This window comes from Hemibagrus wyckioides, linkage group LG03, assembly GCF_019097595.1.
Source record: "Hemibagrus wyckioides isolate EC202008001 linkage group LG03, SWU_Hwy_1.0, whole genome shotgun sequence".
NCBI lineage: Eukaryota > Metazoa > Chordata > Actinopteri > Siluriformes > Bagridae > Hemibagrus > Hemibagrus wyckioides.
Genome location: NC_080712.1, coordinates 15,012,819 through 15,031,076, shown reverse-complemented (window position 1 = coordinate 15,031,076; position 18,258 = coordinate 15,012,819). Strand labels below are relative to the sequence as shown.

Genomic DNA, 18,258 nt, shown 5'->3' with positions numbered 1-18,258 from the left:
TGTGGTCCGGCTTTAGGCGTCAGGAGCTACGTGAGCTGAGGCTGCTACAGAAGGAAGAGCAAAGAGCCCATCAACAGCTCACTAATAAGCTGCAGCAGCAGAAAGAGCAACTGTTCCGGCGCTTTGAGCAGGAGATGGCAGTGAGTGCCTTCATATCTTTACAGTACATATTAGTGTGCAACAGGATCATTGACATAAAAATTCGATTATCCATAGTGTAGCTGTATTGGTGTTTGTGACACACTGCCAGTAAAGGAAACATGTTTTCATGACAGTTTGATAATTTGATAATCATGTCAAATGATCTCTGAGGACTGAGGGGAATTTACTCCGAGGTTGTTTAAAATATTATGAACATTTTTCAATAAAGCCTGTCAGGTTACCTCAGTTACACTAAAGACACAAATCGGAGAGATTGGGTTACCCTGAAGTTACAGACTTTCTTCAATTTATTGTACATCTCAGTCTCTCTCGCTCTCGCCCTCTCCTTGTCATAGGGAAAGAAGCGTCAGTATGACCAAGAGGTTGAGAACCTAGAGAAGCAGCAGAAGCAGTCTGTTGAGCGCATGGAACAAGACCACACCAATCGCCTGAGGGATGAGGCAAAGAGGATCAAATCTGAGCAAGACAAGGAGCTCTCTAAATTCCAGAACATGTTAAAGAATCGCAAGAAAGAGGTAAGCAGAAGAGAGTAGTCATATTTAGCACTATAAGCATGTCAGTATAGAATTAAGCTTAAAACCTACTGCCAAATGGGTTTGATTTTGTATGGTGAAGGGGCTGTGCTGTATAAATCTTTTTTTCTTTCTAAATTCTGTGATTGTCAAAAAAGCTGTATACATGGGGCTTTGTTTAACATCACAGGGATTGCTTTTTGCAGCTGTCTTCAAGGTCATCTTGCGCATTGTTTACTATTCACTGTGTGTTTCTACTTTATTCAGCCAGGACAAAATACTGGCTCAGTGTAAACACATTTTACACTTTGGCTCTGTTCTGCTCTGATAATGCACTTTTAGCCTAAACTATTAACAAAAACTGTTCCTCAGTTTTTAATGTATTTATTCTTTGCTACTTTTTTTCCTATAGAATTTCTTTTTCTGCACATTCATCAGGGAAAATTTTTCTTTCTAAAAATAATACCTGGCTGTATCTGAATAATATTTAACAGTGCTTTATTATACTTGGGTTTTATTCTTTGGTGGTTTTTCATCTGGGTCAAGCATGCCCTATTTTCTTTCTCCATCATAGCCATAGCATGACACTAAAATTGTGTTAAATAGACATGTAAATAATAGTCTTAAGCCTTAATTTTTATACAAGTGTTGGTCCTCTGCATGCACACTTACGTGGATATTTTGACTCTGTTTCTATCTGCAATCCAATTCTTTAATCATTCGGATATGGCAATTAACAGCACTGTATTCAGCTTGGGTTATGTTTCATCTGCAAATATAAACAGTATTTTGAATGCTTAATGTTTATCCCTGTTTTTAAGTAGATAGATGCCATAATTGTATGTTTATTAATGTTTTATTGTACATGTTTCTTATTGTATAAATATTACTAATGATGTTGATTGTATGAATGTGGAAGTGTGGGACTTGGTGCTGTGGTGGAGGGCTTCAGCTGGTTCATGGATTAATAGTAAATTAATCCAATAATAGCTTTTTTTATATAATTATAATGGATAATGTTTTTTGTTTAGAATTTATATTATATCTCTAGAATGGTGCTCACTAAACTGTATTGTAAAATTGTTTACTGGGGAAAATGAATTCTGGATCACTAGGCTATATTCTGCCAATAAACCCAGTAACATGCTAGCAGTCGATTTCCATCAGAGAGTAAATCCTATATCATGACCTCAGGGCTCTTTGGTCATACTTGGCTGGTTCTGCTGTAGAGTAACTGCTAAGGCAGCAATTGAGCCCGTCATGAAAAGGGGATCTTGCACCAAGTGAAAATGCAATAAATGTGCAGATGATAAATGTCCTACAACTTGGATTCAGGTTCTAGGTGCAAAATCTGCCAGCTAATGGTTTCAACAGTACTCAATTGGCCACCTTTACTACTGGAGAGTACTGTATACCACTCCCCCAGTGTGCATCATCTTAGAGATTTAGATAAGTTGAGCGTTCTCAATAATATAATCAGGGTAATCCATAATCAATGCACATAAAACCTTCTCTTATTCTTAAAGCTTTGTTTTTTCTGTTTCTGCTACTCCTCTGATTTATACATACTATGGTATCTAATCCATTTCTCATTAACAGAATCAACTTACCAGTTAGAGAACTGACTCTTAAGGTTTCTGGGACATCTCCATTCAAATATAAATCTGCACTAAATCATCCAGCTGCTTGATTCTGGTTAGAGCTTCAGTGGAACAGTACTAATCATTACACTGGTAAACTTTAGCAATGCATGACTTGACACTAATACGTAATATCAGCTGTGCTCGGTCCTTAACACAGCAAAATTTCCAATCATCTGCATACTCGTACACTGTAGGTCAAACAGGAGATCGGCATGTCCCCCAAACACATGAGAAAAGAGCTTATGAAACGCTTAAAGGAAGACCTCGTTTTTATTCGGCAAGAAGAGGTAAAGACTCATACGTCATCACCATCATCATTGCAGATAACACGGTACATGCTTTTAAATCCAGCAATTTTTGTAAGTTTTGTAAGGTAACATCATTTAAGAATTCAAAGGGTATAAGTTGCAGTAATCCATACTGTTTATCATTTTGGTGGTTATTTAACTCACTAGCTTGTATTTTAAACTAGTTCCCATTTTTTAAACAGAACAGAAAACATCAATTCAGTTCAAATGTGTTCGTATTGGACAGCGGACATTGTCCATTTGTGAGGAAAAACCTTCTGAGGTGATGAAGAAACCTTGAGAGGAATCTGACTTAAATAGGGATCCATCTTCTTGGTGACACCAGATAATGTGATTTATAAAGCAGATCTCTCCATTAACTGTATTCTATAGAGTCAAGTAGTGCCATTTTTGTTAAAAGGAACTTGACCATCATTCGAGTCTATTATATCAAAGTGTGGCTATAGCTGAAGAGATAACACAAATTATTAGGTATGATTTTGTCCTGTAATTGTTGAGGTTGTACACTTTGCACAGTGTGAAGCAGAAACAGAAAAGGGGACACAGACATGAGAATGCCCATGTACATAAAGTGACTCCACCACCAATAGAGCTTGTATCCATTTGCAGCATGAGAAGATACTATACTAAGCCTATTTTGTTTTATTTTTCCTTGGTGCAAACAGTTGTCCAGGTTTAACAGACTAATTTGTATTACTAAATATTACTACTGTTGCTTATATGCTTCAAATCCCAAGCATGTGAAGGACACTGAATTCATAAAGGAACAGCCAGGAGATCATCTGCTAACTTTCCAACTCATTTACTGCTTAACAAGCTTTTTCTCTGTCAGCCTTGAGGACCAATGTTTACTGCTTCTTGTCTGAGAGTCTTCCATTTTTAACCCAGAACCTTAAGCCACCAGCAGCTGAGAAAGTGAGTGTGAGAACCTGAAAGTATGAGTATGATGCATGTGTGGGTTTTGGAGGATGCCACCCGTGTGTGAGTGACTTGTCCCTGACGTGGTAGAGTGCACTGTGTTTCGCTCCACAGGGTGTGGCCCAGGTTATGATACAGTCTTTTCAGTTGTCCTCATGTGCTCTGTTCAACGCTCAGATGCAGGATGTAAGTTTTGCCCCTTCTTCTCCCTGTCCAAAACCTGCCCCTGCTCATATGTGCCTATCTACCACCAAACATTTAAGTGTCCTGCTCCAAAATGTAATTTATTTAATTGAATAACTCCAGTATAGGCCACGACAAAACTACAAACATCCACCTGCATGGCATGGTGGGAATGTTTAGAAAGGTATTTATAATATGTAATGTATTCGCTTTTTGTAGTGATATTTGCTTTAATCAGTTCATGAACAATAGTACCCTGTGTTCCTCTGACAAAAAACACAGCACTTTTTTATCCACACCCTAATCAACAATGTAGCTGGTTTGCGTAAAGAAAGGAATGTTGCACCCTTGCACATGAATTCAGACTAATAGCACTTTAGCATTGCATTAGGTTGGAGATGGCACATGTGAGCCGGGTAGTGCTCTTGTTTTTTGGAGTGCTGTCGCTGTTGTGTTATGGTGCAGTGTCTCTCTCTGAACACAACATACTGTGCTCTGTTATTTACTCCAAATGTACTCGAGTTCCTGTATATTTCACTCACTGTTTTTATCTGTGCCACTGGGCTGTGTGTTCGTAAATGGAAACGCTGATCATCACTGTGGCTACAGTAGGACTTGTATCCTAGGGTAACAACACTAAACATTCTCTCATTGTGGAAATATATACTCTGCATTGTAATGTTTGGTGAAGAGTTTAGATAAATGAGTAATGTTTAAGTCAATGATTTATTGAGAAGCATATTTTCAAATGCTATTTGTATTACTCATTGTTTTGAACTTTACACTCTATCTTAATGTAGATCTGTGTTGTAACCAGGGCTCTGAGCTGTTCTAAAGAAACGAAAACAAAAACACAAGTTGGCCGTATTTCTTCTGTTAATTATAAATGTATGGTACTTTTTAATAATGCTTATTTTTTTGGTCACCATCTTGCGAGTTGTGTCTCGCCCACAAAAACAGTGTTCTGAAACCATGTCACGTTTGAAACAGTGCAATGTATATTTGCATGAATTTTCTTAACATAAAGCATTATTATGTTAAAGTATGCATTTGACAGGTGAGCAATTAAGAACATAAAACATTGCATTTGTTCCCTATTAAACACTTATAAACACTTATAGTGATATGTTGGAATATAATCAGTACAGTATTTTGTGTCCGTTTGTGAACCTGACCTTATCAGTGCAAACACAGCTGCTGGGTCTAATAGCTTTCCAACCCTATTATTTTATCCTATGGGGCTTAATATACAGACGGTATAAATGTAACATATAATTAAGTGTCATTTTTTTCTAATCAGTTAAGGAACGCTGTTCTGGTGTTGGAAAGCCAGAAATGGAGGCTTATTGTTTGTGGTCAGAGCGACCCGATTTGAGATTTTTAAAAACATTTTTTCTCTGAGCCCTGGTTATTACAAGCACAATACGTTCTCGTGTCTTTCTTCTGCTCCATTCATCCATATTGGACATTTTTTTCATGAGATGTAAATGTTGTCTTGCTACAAGACATTTATAACTGTTATTTTACTATTTATTACTATTTGGTTGGACTTTTCTCCATGCTTTTTCAAACAGTTCTATGGTCTGTGCTAGTGTTTTACCTGTTTTTGTGTCAAATAGTTTGTGACCGTTTACTAATGGTTGCAGAGCCCTTCTGCAGTTCAAGGTACTAATTGGTACGGATGTCTGTCTTTGCCTCCTCTCCTGTCTTTTATTCAACATGACCACAGGAACAGGAGTTTCTGCAAAAGCAACAGCAGGAGCTGGACAGTGCTCTGAAGAAAATCATCCAGCAGCACAAACTAGAGATCGCCACCATAGAACGAGATTGTCTCAACCATAAGCAGCAGCTTTTGAGAGGTCAGCTATTTTCGATTGATTGGCTGTTGTATTTAAATATGTACAAGCTGCAATGAAAATGCTTTTGTTTTTGTGACATTCTGTGTCATAAAAAAAAACAATATTCTTATATTAGGGTAAATAAAACTAGTCAAAATCAGTTTGTCCATCCCTGTTAGTCACATTTAGGACTTTCTAAAGACCAACATTAACCATTGTAGGCTGTGACACAAATATGGCTTGGCAAGTGACATTGCCGGAAGCATGATGCAATGGCTTTTTATTGACATGTCTGGACCTGTACACTGCATGCTACAGTGTGTCTATTTTGTTTTGGTTGAATTCAGTCTATTTATCTTCTCCCTCTCTCTCTTTCTCTCTCTCGCACGTATCACATGCTTATATACAGCGCGTGAGGCAGCCATGTGGGAGTTGGAGGAGCGCCACCTGCAGGAGAAGCACCAGTTGCTGAAGCAGCAGTTAAAAGATCAGTACTTCATGCAAAGGCACCAGCTCCTAAAGAGACATGACAAGGTGCGTGAATACAGCAGGCAATTTAATATGAACATATTTTAGAAAATACATCATTTCCACACAGTTTTAGTAGGTCTTATAGGTATTGCTTAATTTTACAGATCATTTACGGAGCAAAAATTGATCAGTCTGTAGACCTTCAGGGTATATACATTTGAAGCTACTGCAGGAATTTTGCAGTTCTGCGAGAAACCATGTGTTTTTGCCAGTTGTATAATTGTATTTCTGTATCTGTACAGTAAACCCCTCATAGTATTTTTTTTTCAGTTGTAAGAAATGGTCTGGAATGTAGTAATTGCTAGCATCAGGAACATTACCAGGAAATCCATGACTTTATTAATTGCATAACCCACCAGCATCAGGATTCAGAGCAGAGTATGAACTGTTTTATTCCTTGTTTTGTGCTTGTTAATGCTTTGTGTCTTGATTTTGTTTTTTTTTGTTTGTTTTTTTTGCACTGTGCACTGTCCTCTTATAACACGGCTAAATGATAGGAGATGGAGCAGATGCAGGGTTATAACCAGCGCCTCATAGAAGAAATGAAGAACAGGCAGGCTCAGGAGAGAGCCCGACTACCAAAGATCCAGCGCAGCGAAGCGAAGACTCGTATGGCCATGTTTAAAAAAAGTCTGCGCATCACTGGCACAGGAACTCCGGAGCAGGACAGAGAAAAAATTAAGCAGGTAATACACCAAGAAGCTATTGAAAAAAAAATGTTAATACCAATTTGAAGGACTAGTGTATGTTCTTATACTGGTTTTTGGGTGTAGTTTGCTGTACAGGAAGAGAAGAGACAAAAGAATGAACGACTTCATCAGCACCAGAAGCATGAGAACCAGATGAGAGACCTTCAACTTCAGTGTGATTCCAATATCAGAGAGCTTCAACAGCTACAGGTCCAACACACACATTCAAATACTTAACTTGAAGTGAGCTAGAACAGTGTCTGGGTGTAAACAAATTACATATTGAGTATTGAGACATGCACTCAAGATAGCTGGTGACTGGGAAGATCACTGAATAGCAATGAACTCACTGTCACTTTAAGATGAAGGGACATTGTCAGCAACGATACTTCGTAGGTTTCATGCTATTCGAACCATGACTGATTTGGTATGATAGGACTGCAGCCTCACCTTTTTGTTTTTTGCTGACAGAAGTAGAACCTGATGTTTTCTGCTGTTGTAGCTCATCCATCTGAAGACTTGACCATGTGTGCATTCTGAGATGCTCATATGACATGCATACAACAAGGTTATAGAGCTAGTGATCGTTTTCAGTATTAACAGTCAGAATAACTAAACTTATTCTTTCATTTGTAAACCTAGAATGAGAAGTGCCATGTGCTGATTGAGCATGAGACTCAGAAACTGAAGGAGCTGGATGAGGAGCACAGCCAAGAGCTTAAAGAGTGGAGAGAGAAACTTCGTCCCAGGAAGAAGGTACTGCACAAACAGATCTTCCAGAGATGTTCTGCAAAATTCCACTTCAAATCAGGGAAAAATGACACTTTGGTACGTTTTGGGATATCTCTGTAATGAGCATGTGGTATTTTTCATGTGTCCTGCAGGCTCTTGAAGAAGAGTTCACTCGGAAGATGCAAGAACAGGAGGTCTTCTTTAAAATGAGTGGGGAATCGGAGTGCTTGAACCCCACAGCACAAAGCCGAGTTTCTAAGTTCTACCCTATTCCTAGTGTCCATTCCTCCGGTTCATAACCCAGACCATATGAGGCAATAGAAGGCTCTGTAGGTGCAACAACAGCCTGGAGCTCCTACTCTATCTGAACTTCCACTATATGTGACAGGAGGTACATTGGATTGAAGTTAATGAAGTTCACCTGAATATAGAAGGGGACTAAACATTATATCAGCTATGGAAAACAAGTTCATTAGTAAATTACCTGCTGTTAAAACTACAAATCCAATGGATTAAAATTTTTATTTCTTTTTCTTTAGTCTGCTGGAAGTTTTGCATGACTATTGGCACTAGAAGAGATTAGACACACTTTTGTCTCAGAGAAATTGATTCTTGGACGCAAGCATCAGGTGACTAAAGTCAGTACAAGGTCTACGATGTACGAGTTATGCTATGATTATGATAACTTTGTGATGTATCCCCAAATCATTGAAACTGTAGAAGACCAACAATCTCGAGAGTGTGTGTGTGAGTGAGTGTATGATGCACAGATGTATCAAATTGAGCTGCCTTTTTTTTTTTTTTCTTTCCCCAAACGTCTCAGATAATTTGCTTTTCATAGTTTTCCAGTTTGGGAGTCAGTTTCTTATTATTTCAGCAAATGCATCTTTATGGCCTGTCATCACTCCAATATATATATATAATAAATATTAGACCTTATTACAACCTCAACTGAAGGAAAGGAAGAAGTTAATGAGGGCTACGTTTTTTTCCCCCCACATGCCAATATAAAGGCATATTAAGTTGTAGATGTTGTGAACGATCAGAAGCATCTGCACACAATGTTAAACCTGTCTCTATACTTGCAGCTATTGCATTTCTAAATTTACAAGAGAGGAGGCTCAAAAGGAAAGCTGAGGTTGCAGGATTACAAAGGAAGAAATTTGTCACTAGTTGAGAAAGGAAGAAGAGTATATGATTGTCTGATTTATCTATGCGTTATGTCCAGTGCTTTCTTTTATGAAGAACTGATTATACAAAATGTATACTTGCACATATTACTCCATTTACTCTGGTTTGTTTGAACTCTGATAATGGGGGGATGGGGTGGCCTTGGTATTTGGATGTACAGCAGTGTGAGAATGTTCATCGCCTTCTATTGGTAGGATGCAGTTGTTTCGAAGGGTTAAAAGATTTCTTTTATCAATTTCTGTCATGCAAGAATGCCACTAGTGCATAAATTCTGCTATGCAGCTCATGCATATGTGGCCTAATCCTGCATCATTACATATTATATCATGCAGCTCCTTCCATTCAGGGATCAGGCTGCTGTAGCCGGTTTATTGCTTAGCGACAGGGGGAGAGTGAAAACAAAATGAGCTCCCAGCATGCTGTGTGTGTGCAACCTACAGCTGAGACCAGACTCTCAGCAATAGGAGTACATCTGCACTGAGAAACTGTGCTTTTAGCAGATACATTTTATTATGGTTTTGTTGTTGTTGTTGTTGTTGTTGTTAGAAATACATGTTCAACATAGTTTCTGTACAAAATGTACTGGTATATGTGTTCATACTAGTTTGCATGCTGAAATCCCAAATGCTGGATTTGACTGAGAACTGGAGCTCCATGGACTTTATTCTCTTTAAATCCCATTGTGCTAGTACGGGCTTCGGCTGAATCCCCCTAGAGCTGCATAAGATGCATCACAGATCAGGATCTTTGCCACTGGGATAGCAACAAGTTATCCTGAGGATTTTATTTGACTGGACATTGGAATTTAAACCTTGTGCACTTTGGTGGAATGTCTAAAGCATTTTTAATATTGATTTGGCTGAGTTACGGAATAGCTGGTGTTATGCTGTAAATAAAACCTTACCATTGTATTTTATTCATTTGTTGTTTACATGCATTCCTTTCTAGTTTACCGGTTATTGGGCTGATTATACCAATTTTAAAGCATGCAGTTTCACCTGTTTTATCATCAGCAAATGGCAGAGGGAGAAGGACAATCACATTACAGCACCAGCTGCTGAACATTAAAAACATGGAATATTTTATTACATGTGGTAAACAAATTCCAAATTTAGTTCATATTAAACATCTGAATAAAAAAAAAGTTTGAAACCTTAAAGTTCAGTGAAAGTTAGCTCTTTTATGTTGTGCCAAATTGCATTACATTCTTGTATTTTTATTAGGAGTGCAAGAAGATTTTAGGCTTCACAATTTAAAAAAACAAAAAGTGCTGAAGAATAAATGTTCCAAATGTGTAGGCTATTAAAGTGTAAAAAAAAAAAAACAACAACTTCCACATTAAACAAACAGCAAAAGAAATAATATGAAACAATGTTTTTTTTTTATCTGGAATAGAACACTGGAAATGTGAGTAATATGGATTAAACACCATGCTGAAAGTTAGATCATGTATATTATTTGAGGAAACCGCACTAAATCAGGCCTGCTGAATTGACTTAAATGGATGTCGCATGCTTTCCAACTCCTAGCTTGCTTCACTATATAGCCGAAAGCCACCAAGAAGAAAAAAAAAAGGTTCATGAGCAAAACAGAAATGTAAGCCTTTTACACACCAAGACTCCTTCTGCGGCGACCAATCTGGATTTCACCTGTATAAAATGAAGACACGTGGGAACATGTCATACATGTATCTTGAAAATGAGTTAAAGCAGGCTAGAAATAAACAATTTAGTTCATTTACACATGCAACAACTAGGAGAGACTGCAAATACCAAATACTGCAAATACCAAAGCTATGCATAAAAATAACATCAGTAAACAAGTAGTGTGGGTAACTACACTGAATGGTCAAAACTTTGAACGTGTTTAATAAACACACGTGTTTATTAAGCAGTTCAGTGGTGTTGAGGTCAAGAGTTCTGTACAGACCACTCGCGAGTTCTTCCAACTCTTCATCCTTGGTAAACCACTTTGTTCATTGCTGGGACACATTTAAGCAGTTTAGAGCTAATTAAGGGAAATTGTAATTACATAATGTACAGAGTCATCCAACTTTTTTGGGGAAGACCCACATATATAGGTGCAATAGACATGGGTTTGACCATATAGTGTGCACTTGTTAAAGTCATCATACAATGTCTTTCACTATATTCAATTAATTTGCTCTTATCCGTCACACAACCATCTTTTCTGATTATATTATTAAGTCAGTGCCTTAACAGCTGCAAAACTATACCTCACCTTTCTCACCCTTTTGGCCCCTTGGCCCCTCTGGACCTCTTGGTCCCTGGACACCAGGTATTCCTTGTTGTCCTATCTCCCCTGTTAAATGTTAAAAAAAAATTACATTAAAAATCCCTATAGCTATAAAGTCTTATCATTAAGCATTTTGTAGCGGACAGTTATATGTAGATTAATGTAACTTTAGTAAAGTGTTTTTGTAAATGATAAGCAGGCCATTCTGTGTTCTTCAGGAATGTTTTAGATTCATTTGTCTTGTCTGTGTGAGTGCCTAAAGCTAGGCATAAAAGGACAATATTACTCAGATGTACCTTTTTCTCCTTTGGGTCCAGGGTATCCTCTATCTCCTTTATGTCCTTGCCTACCAGGTGGACCGGGAATAGTACCGTGTGCTGGAAAAGATAAAAGGTAGTTTAAGAAAGCTGTATTAATCGGATAATAAATGCGGACAGTTTGCTGGCATGTGCTTTTTTCCCTTTCGTTTTCCTAAGAATATCATGTATTCAAGCAAAACATGGAGACAGCAGTCTGCTTCATTAGAACACATTAATACAAAAATCAGGCCAAATCTTTTGTTTCTTCCTTTAGCTTTGTTCAAGCAAGTACTGTAGTATTGGTCGTATGAGAGCTTGGGCTCTGCAACACGAACAGACAGCCATTACTTCTTTTTGAACTGTTACTCATGCTGAATCACACGGCAGAATAAACCCACTCTGAGGAAAGTGCTAACTCCCCTCTTCAAAAGTCATGAACTCACAGACAGCCATGATGGTTGGGTGTTGCTGTGGTAGACAGAAATGCCATTTCTTCCACCCAGAGAGTGCAGTTTTGCTCTCTTGGGCTATTGTCCATGAATGACTGTGGCGTCATCCATAGTCCAAACTTTACTGATATGCCACTCAGAAGCGTCCTGTTACATCATACGTTTTATGTTTTATATGTGTGGTGCAAACATCAATCATACAGTGTCTGTTATTTGTTATAACCACAGTAAAGGTGCTCACTTCTGAAGAAATCCATGAGATCTGCTGTGATATTCCCATAAGAAGCAAAAACACGGCTGTATCCTGGGTTGCCAGGTGGTCCAGGAGGACCAGGAGGGCCTTGAATTCCCAGGAAATGAGATCTCCAATAATTATCATTCATTTCCTGCAGTAGACCCTGGTCTGGCAGGAAAATGAAGGTTTTAGTTAATTAAGGAATGATACAGTGATGCAGAATTCAAACTTAAAAAAAAATTGACCTCACTTACTCCGAATGTAGTCAGTGACTTTCAGAGCAACATTGGAGTAGTCTGTTTCAGCCAACCTGACGCCATTACGGTCAGTAGCATAGTAGTAGCCACCTCCTGCATTGTATCCAGACTCACCACGGTCCCCTTTTTCACCACGGGGTCCTGGAGGACCAGGGGGTCCAGGAAGACCTGAGTTGTAGCGCCGCATAGCATCACCTAAAACGTCACATGCAAATTTAGTCATTCACATACTTTGCAAAAACTAGCATCCTGAGCATCAGGATTAAATCCAGTAAGGAATTAACAAGATAGCTCAGCTAATGCAGATTATGTTACTTTTGTTTGGTTGGGATATGTTTGGTTTACTTACTGAAATATTTGTCAGTGTTAATGTTGAAAGATCACATAGTAAATAAGGTGCTAATAAGTACTACTGATATAGCAGCTATTGAACTCACTACTGAGATACTCCTGAAGCTCAGCACGAATGTGTGCTCTCTGACTGGCTCTGTCATGTGCCCTAAAGTCTCCTGCAGGTCCCTGAGGTCCTGGAGGGCCGGGTGGACCTGGGGCACCCCGTAAGCCAGAATCTGGAATTTAAAATCAAACAAAAAAATATTTTGCATGACTATTACACAATACATGTACATATTTTGCAAGGCCAAAAGTTAAAAGGAGGATCTCACTTTGTATGTACGACTGGATGTCTTCAAGTCTATATCCTGAGCTTGAAGAGCCTGAGGCTCCTGGGGGACCAACTGGACCAGGTAGGCCTTGTCTTCCTGGAGGACCGGGAAGACCAGGAGGACCTTGAAAACCTGCTCTAAGTCCTGACCCTTCAGCAGAAGATATGATTTAAATAAATTGAATTTAGATTGAAATAAATATCAGCTATAATGAATGCTCATGATTCTGTAGCATGTAATAGTAACACAGTCCACGAAAATCCCAACTTACTCTCAATCAAAGCAGTGATGTCACTGTAGGTGGAGCCTGGATGGCCAGGTGGGCCAGGAGGACCAGGAGGTCCAGGTCTATTTGTCAACCCTCGATCTAAACAAAAAGGAAATATTTTATAATATTTAACTGATCAATTTTTGAAAGTGGGCAATAGGAACAACTGAGGGCAGTTTAGATTCGGTGGCTTGATCTTTTTGATTCTATGACATACCATTCATTAATCTCAGAACATAGTTTGCCACTTCCTGTGTGTCAAAGTTGGCTAGATTTATGCTTCCTGAAGGGCCAGGTGGTCCTGGAGGGCCAATTACATACCGCCTAACATCATCTCCTGAACGAACATCAAAAAGCAGTTGTTTAGAAAGTTTTATAATACAGTTATGGACAGTATATATAGTCTAGTATATTGCCTAGACATAGATACACTTACTTTGTAATAATGCAATGATATCACTAACAGATACAGAGCCAGCAGGGCCAGGAGGACCTTGAGGACCAGTGGATCCAATCAATCCAGAGCCTAGAACAAATTAACAAATTATTATAACTATTATTATTATTATTATTATTATTATTATTATTATTATTATTATTAATGATAATAAAAATAAAATTATTATTATTATTATTATTATTATTATTATTATTAATAATAATAATAATAATAATAATAATAATAATAATTTTATTTTTATTATCATATATAATATTTTTTATATATATTTTATAATATTATTATTACCAGATGAATTAATAGTATAGAATATCATTTAGCAAACACAGTGTTTTATGTTACTCTAAAGTGGAACAAATGTTTTTTCTCATTAATCTGCAAGCAAATACTATATGGAAAAAAAACATTTCCAGCTTTATTAATTAAAAAAAAAAAAAAAAAAACAAACAAAACCCAGAAACATCATATTATATAACAGGGAACAGGAATATAGCTTCATTTTGGGGATCTTCTGCCATTCATGTCTGCAGGGCTTCTGTATCATTTTGGTTAAAGAGATTTCAAGTTATCTTTTTCAAGTTATCCAATCCATTTTTATGACTTTATGTAGGATTTGTGCATTAACAGATCATGTTCATGGTTTACCACAAAAGTTCTGAATACTTGCATAAACAAGATATTAAAATTGTTATTAATTAAATAACATCAAATATACAAAGCTTTGTAAAAAGTACTTTTTCCACCACCAAGTATTTTTTTTGGAGACTGATGAAAAAATAATGAATAAAAAACACCATAAATGCTTTAAATAAGTTTTTCTGCAGTGTCACATGAGATTTTTAAAGGGACTTACGCTGAATGTATGCAATAACCCGAGATGCCACATCTTCAACAGACACTGAAGCCCCTGGAGGACCAGGAGGCCCTTGGATTCCAGATAAATGCTGCCTCATGCTGTCACCTGAAGACCAAACACAATTTGTATATATATTGACCTAACTGTAAATTACAGTACAGCACATCTCCAAATGTAACATTCATGTAGACCGTCTAACTTACTCTGCATGTACTCAATAATGTAACGCCGATAATCTGCTGTAGACATGGATTGTCCAGGAGATCCAGGTTGTCCAGGAGGTCCTGGGGGCCCAGGCTGCCCTGGAGCCCCGACAGAACCTGATCCTAAGGAGAGAACACAATTCTACAGTTATGGCAAGCAATACACAAAAATGTTGTAAATCTGACAAACTTATTTATATTAAAAGTTTCACCTCTTGATGTTCCTGGGATCCCTGGGGCACCTGGAATGCCACTGTCCCCTGTGAAGCACAAAGTGTCAGTAGGTTAGAAATAATCTTCTTTGATGATCATACAATTAGAAAAATTTGAATAGACATGTTACCTTTAGGTCCCTGTTGACCTTGTGGCCCTTGAGGTCCAGGTGGCCCAGGCGGACCTTGAACTCCACTAAACTCGGATACTATGAAATATCACATGCATTCATTTAGAACTAAATGAAATAACATCAATATGCATAATTCTGCCACATTGATTTTCATGATGATTTACATTAAAAGGGAAAACATGCCAAGATGGAGTAATGGATGTGCAAGGGTTAGCCATAACAACTAAAATAGACTGCTCTAAACTTACATCTGGCTTCTGAAGCCCCTGGTCTTCCAGGTAGGCCAGGTTGACCGGGATCACCTACAGACAAATAAGAAACAGGGATGGTGTAAGTCCATGAGAGAGCATTGGACATTCTTGTCCACTACTGATTATGTTTATAGGGCTACATACCTTGATATCCTCTAGGTCCTTGAGATCCTAGAACAATGATAAATTGTTATAATAAAATGTTAGAATGCCATTAGAAAGCTTGAACTAACAAAAAATCCAAAGAACATTTAGGCAAACTATTAGGTGCAATCTAAATGAACAAACAATCCTGACAACAATCTTAAAGACTCACCTGTGTCTCCTTTAGGACCTGCAGGTCCAGGTGGTCCTGGTGGTCCAGCGAAAAATGTTCCTGAAATGGTTTTAGGAACACAAATGCATTAAAACCTTGGAATATTATGCTATACTACACTATAAATTAGTACCGCATTGTCATAATCTGACTAAAAAGCAGTAAAAGCAGACCTGAGTTGGGTACAAAGCTTCCTGGCTCTCCCTTTGTTCCTTTCTCTCCTCTTGGGCCAGGTGTCCCATATCCTACAAAACAGCACTGGAAGTATGAGAATAATAGATAATGACAGCATAAATAATGCATTACTGCAAGGATCTTTTTCACCACAACACTTATGGAGCAATTTGTCATGTCACAATCTCTATACTGACATGGACTTTCAATATTCTAGATAAATAATTCTTCATGATGGTGTAGAAATATTTGACAGCTTCAGGCTGCATTTTTTACCATGATACTTCCTCTATAGAACTGTGATGTGTTAGGCATATATACAGGGAATTGGTAAATACCAACAGGAGACTGATAATCAAAGTGTACTTCTTTGTCATCTTGATTATATACCTGGAGCTCCAGGAGGTCCAGGGGGACCAGGTGGTCCAGGTGGTCCCTGAATAACTTCACTAGCTTTGAAGGTTCCTGAAAGAGGTACATCATACAAATGTTGGTAATCTTATGAGAATAATATGTCATGATCATTAAAAATCCATTTTTTTCTTTGAGTATTTCTTACTTTCTCCTCTAACTGAAGTCTCTGTTCTTTCCACTGTGATCCCAGCCTCTCCTTGATCACCCTTTTCACCTTTAGGACCTGTACAGAAAAATGAATGAGCAGATGAAATGAAGATTGGAAAGATGACCTAATGCAGTATTCACCCAGGAAAAGGCTGTATAGGTGGGTGATATATGCCACACTGAAGGCTGTGAGAAATTTCTTTTGTATTACTTTTCACGCTACTCTACTCTACTTTCGTTGCAGGTAAGGGTTTGAAGGGATTTATGGGTGGGTTGCATCACTATCTTTAACGGAATCATTATTTGAAATGAAGTCGATAAAATAAGCTAATAATGAAAAGAAATGAAACAAAACAAAATTAAATGAAATACAAAATAAAATCCATATATACCCCTGCTTTTTAAGGAAACGGGGCAAAGCCCAGCACCTTTGCGTCTGCTAATGGTGGCACTAATTTCAGGGCAGAAAATGTAAACTCACATTTGAAACTTCTTATACCCACTATATAGCTTTGAACATTAGAAACTAGCTTCTGTAGCAGATACTAATGCAGAAAAGGGTCATTTACCTGGTTGGCCAGGAATTCCAGCAGGACCAACAGGGCCTATAATGAGAAAAGGAATTAGATGAATGCATTTAGCTGATTTGAATCACATACTGTAATGTAAATAAATAGTACAATGTAGCAGGAAGAAAGTGTGACCAGTGTGGTCTGTGACCCACCTGACAGTCCTGGAGGTCCAGCAGGTCCAGGTGGTCCAGCTGGCCCTGGAGGTCCAGGAATTGCCACAGAGCTGGAGCCTGCTGTTGATTGAAATAGTGTGAAGCATAGAATCAGTCTTAAAGGTATAAAAGTGTAAGTCAAGCATATAATAGAGATTAAGGGTAAGGCTGTACCTGCATTGATAACTCTGCCAGGTTCACCGTTTTCACCTGTAAAATATTTTAAGATTCAAAACACCCATGATGTTACTGAAGCACGTAAGTGAACCACAAAAATGACACACAGTCCAAATGTAGTGCACAATTTGTGATCGCATAAAAATGTACAGAACAATAAAATACAGTAATGCACAACATATCTCCTTCATTCTTTTCATTAATACAAATTTTAATTTATAAACCTTTAACTCCAGGTTGTCCAGGAAGTCCTGCAATGCCTACAGGAAAGAGAACACTCTTGTTAATATTTAGGATCCTCATTTTATATAATCATGAAACAAAAAAAGCTCATTAAAAATTATGTTAATGCATTAAGTTACCTGGAGGTCCTTGAAGCCCTGGAGGTCCTAGTAAAAGAAAAATATGTAAATACATTTTACCCCAAGAATATTAAAATCATTTTTAATGTAAATTTCAGTGAAAGGGTCCTCCTGTTAATAATGTTTGCATTTGTTACAGAAATGACCTGCACAATAAGACAAAACATTTTAAATAAAAAAAAAAAAGAAGTAAATTTCAATGAGAAAGACTCACTGACAGTGGGAAACAGAGAAAGACAATGAGTGAACCAGCATAATGTAATACCTTGAGGTCCAGCATCACCAGGTGGTCCAGCTGGGCCTCTGATTCCTGGCATCCCAATTGGACCTTGGTCACCTTGAGTTTAGAATACAAGTAAATAAATGTTATAAATGAATATGATGTTATGAAGTTGTACAGAACTGTAATTTGCTAGTATGACACCCACCTCTTTGGCCCTTTTCACCATCTGCACCTGAAGCCCCTAATAATGTGAAAATATTTCAATAAGTACATGTTGCTCTGAGAGTCTATTTGAACATAATTATACTGAGGATAACATACACTGATCAGGTATAGCATGTCTAATATCGTGTTGGTCCCCCTTTTGCTGCCTGTCATGCATTGTGTATTCTGACACCTTTCTATCAGAACCAGCATTAACTTCTTCAGCAGTTTGAGCAACAGTAGCTTATCAGTTGAATCAGACCAC

At 37.9% G+C, this 18,258-nt stretch overlaps 2 protein-coding genes across 4 annotated transcripts in view; one reads left to right on the top strand and one right to left on the bottom strand.

Annotated features, from left to right (window-relative positions):
• The window catches only part of slka (STE20-like kinase a), a 24,014-nt gene extending 13,977 nt beyond the window's left edge, over positions 1–10,037 (top strand). The window contains exons 11-19 of one of the 3 annotated variants that reach the window (XM_058380329.1): positions 17–140; positions 498–677; positions 3,658–3,729; positions 5,456–5,585; positions 5,974–6,098; positions 6,593–6,781; positions 6,869–6,994; positions 7,427–7,540; positions 7,669–10,037. In XM_058380329.1, coding sequence (XP_058236312.1) covers positions 17–140; positions 498–677; positions 3,658–3,729; positions 5,456–5,585; positions 5,974–6,098; positions 6,593–6,781; positions 6,869–6,994; positions 7,427–7,540; positions 7,669–7,815 — 1,207 coding nt within the window. In that variant the 3' untranslated portion in view covers positions 7,816–10,037. Of the gene's footprint in view, positions 1–16; positions 141–497; positions 678–2,511; positions 2,605–3,657; positions 3,730–5,455; positions 5,586–5,973; positions 6,099–6,592; positions 6,782–6,868; positions 6,995–7,426; positions 7,541–7,668 lie in introns of all 3 variants that reach the window. The other 2 variants (XM_058380321.1, XM_058380339.1) reach the window with 2 other exon arrangements.
• Positions 9,766–18,258, bottom strand: part of col17a1b (collagen, type XVII, alpha 1b) — a 22,132-nt gene continuing 13,639 nt past the window's right edge. Inside the window, exons 29-55 of the mRNA XM_058380307.1 lie at positions 17,995–18,030; positions 17,832–17,903; positions 17,567–17,593; positions 17,429–17,464; positions 17,202–17,237; positions 17,028–17,108; positions 16,873–16,908; positions 16,302–16,379; positions 16,133–16,207; positions 15,742–15,813; positions 15,569–15,628; positions 15,397–15,423; positions 15,250–15,303; positions 14,999–15,076; positions 14,868–14,915; positions 14,656–14,778; positions 14,450–14,557; positions 13,573–13,662; positions 13,354–13,473; positions 13,140–13,235; positions 12,869–13,018; positions 12,641–12,772; positions 12,201–12,398; positions 11,953–12,114; positions 11,260–11,340; positions 10,949–11,029; positions 9,766–10,356 (exon numbers count right to left, since the gene is read on the bottom strand). Of these exons, the coding sequence (XP_058236290.1) occupies positions 10,313–10,356; positions 10,949–11,029; positions 11,260–11,340; positions 11,953–12,114; positions 12,201–12,398; positions 12,641–12,772; positions 12,869–13,018; positions 13,140–13,235; positions 13,354–13,473; positions 13,573–13,662; positions 14,450–14,557; positions 14,656–14,778; positions 14,868–14,915; positions 14,999–15,076; positions 15,250–15,303; positions 15,397–15,423; positions 15,569–15,628; positions 15,742–15,813; positions 16,133–16,207; positions 16,302–16,379; positions 16,873–16,908; positions 17,028–17,108; positions 17,202–17,237; positions 17,429–17,464; positions 17,567–17,593; positions 17,832–17,903; positions 17,995–18,030 (2,201 nt within the window). The 3' untranslated portion in view covers positions 9,766–10,312. The remainder of the gene's footprint in view (positions 10,357–10,948; positions 11,030–11,259; positions 11,341–11,952; positions 12,115–12,200; positions 12,399–12,640; positions 12,773–12,868; positions 13,019–13,139; positions 13,236–13,353; positions 13,474–13,572; positions 13,663–14,449; positions 14,558–14,655; positions 14,779–14,867; positions 14,916–14,998; positions 15,077–15,249; positions 15,304–15,396; positions 15,424–15,568; positions 15,629–15,741; positions 15,814–16,132; positions 16,208–16,301; positions 16,380–16,872; positions 16,909–17,027; positions 17,109–17,201; positions 17,238–17,428; positions 17,465–17,566; positions 17,594–17,831; positions 17,904–17,994; positions 18,031–18,258) is intronic.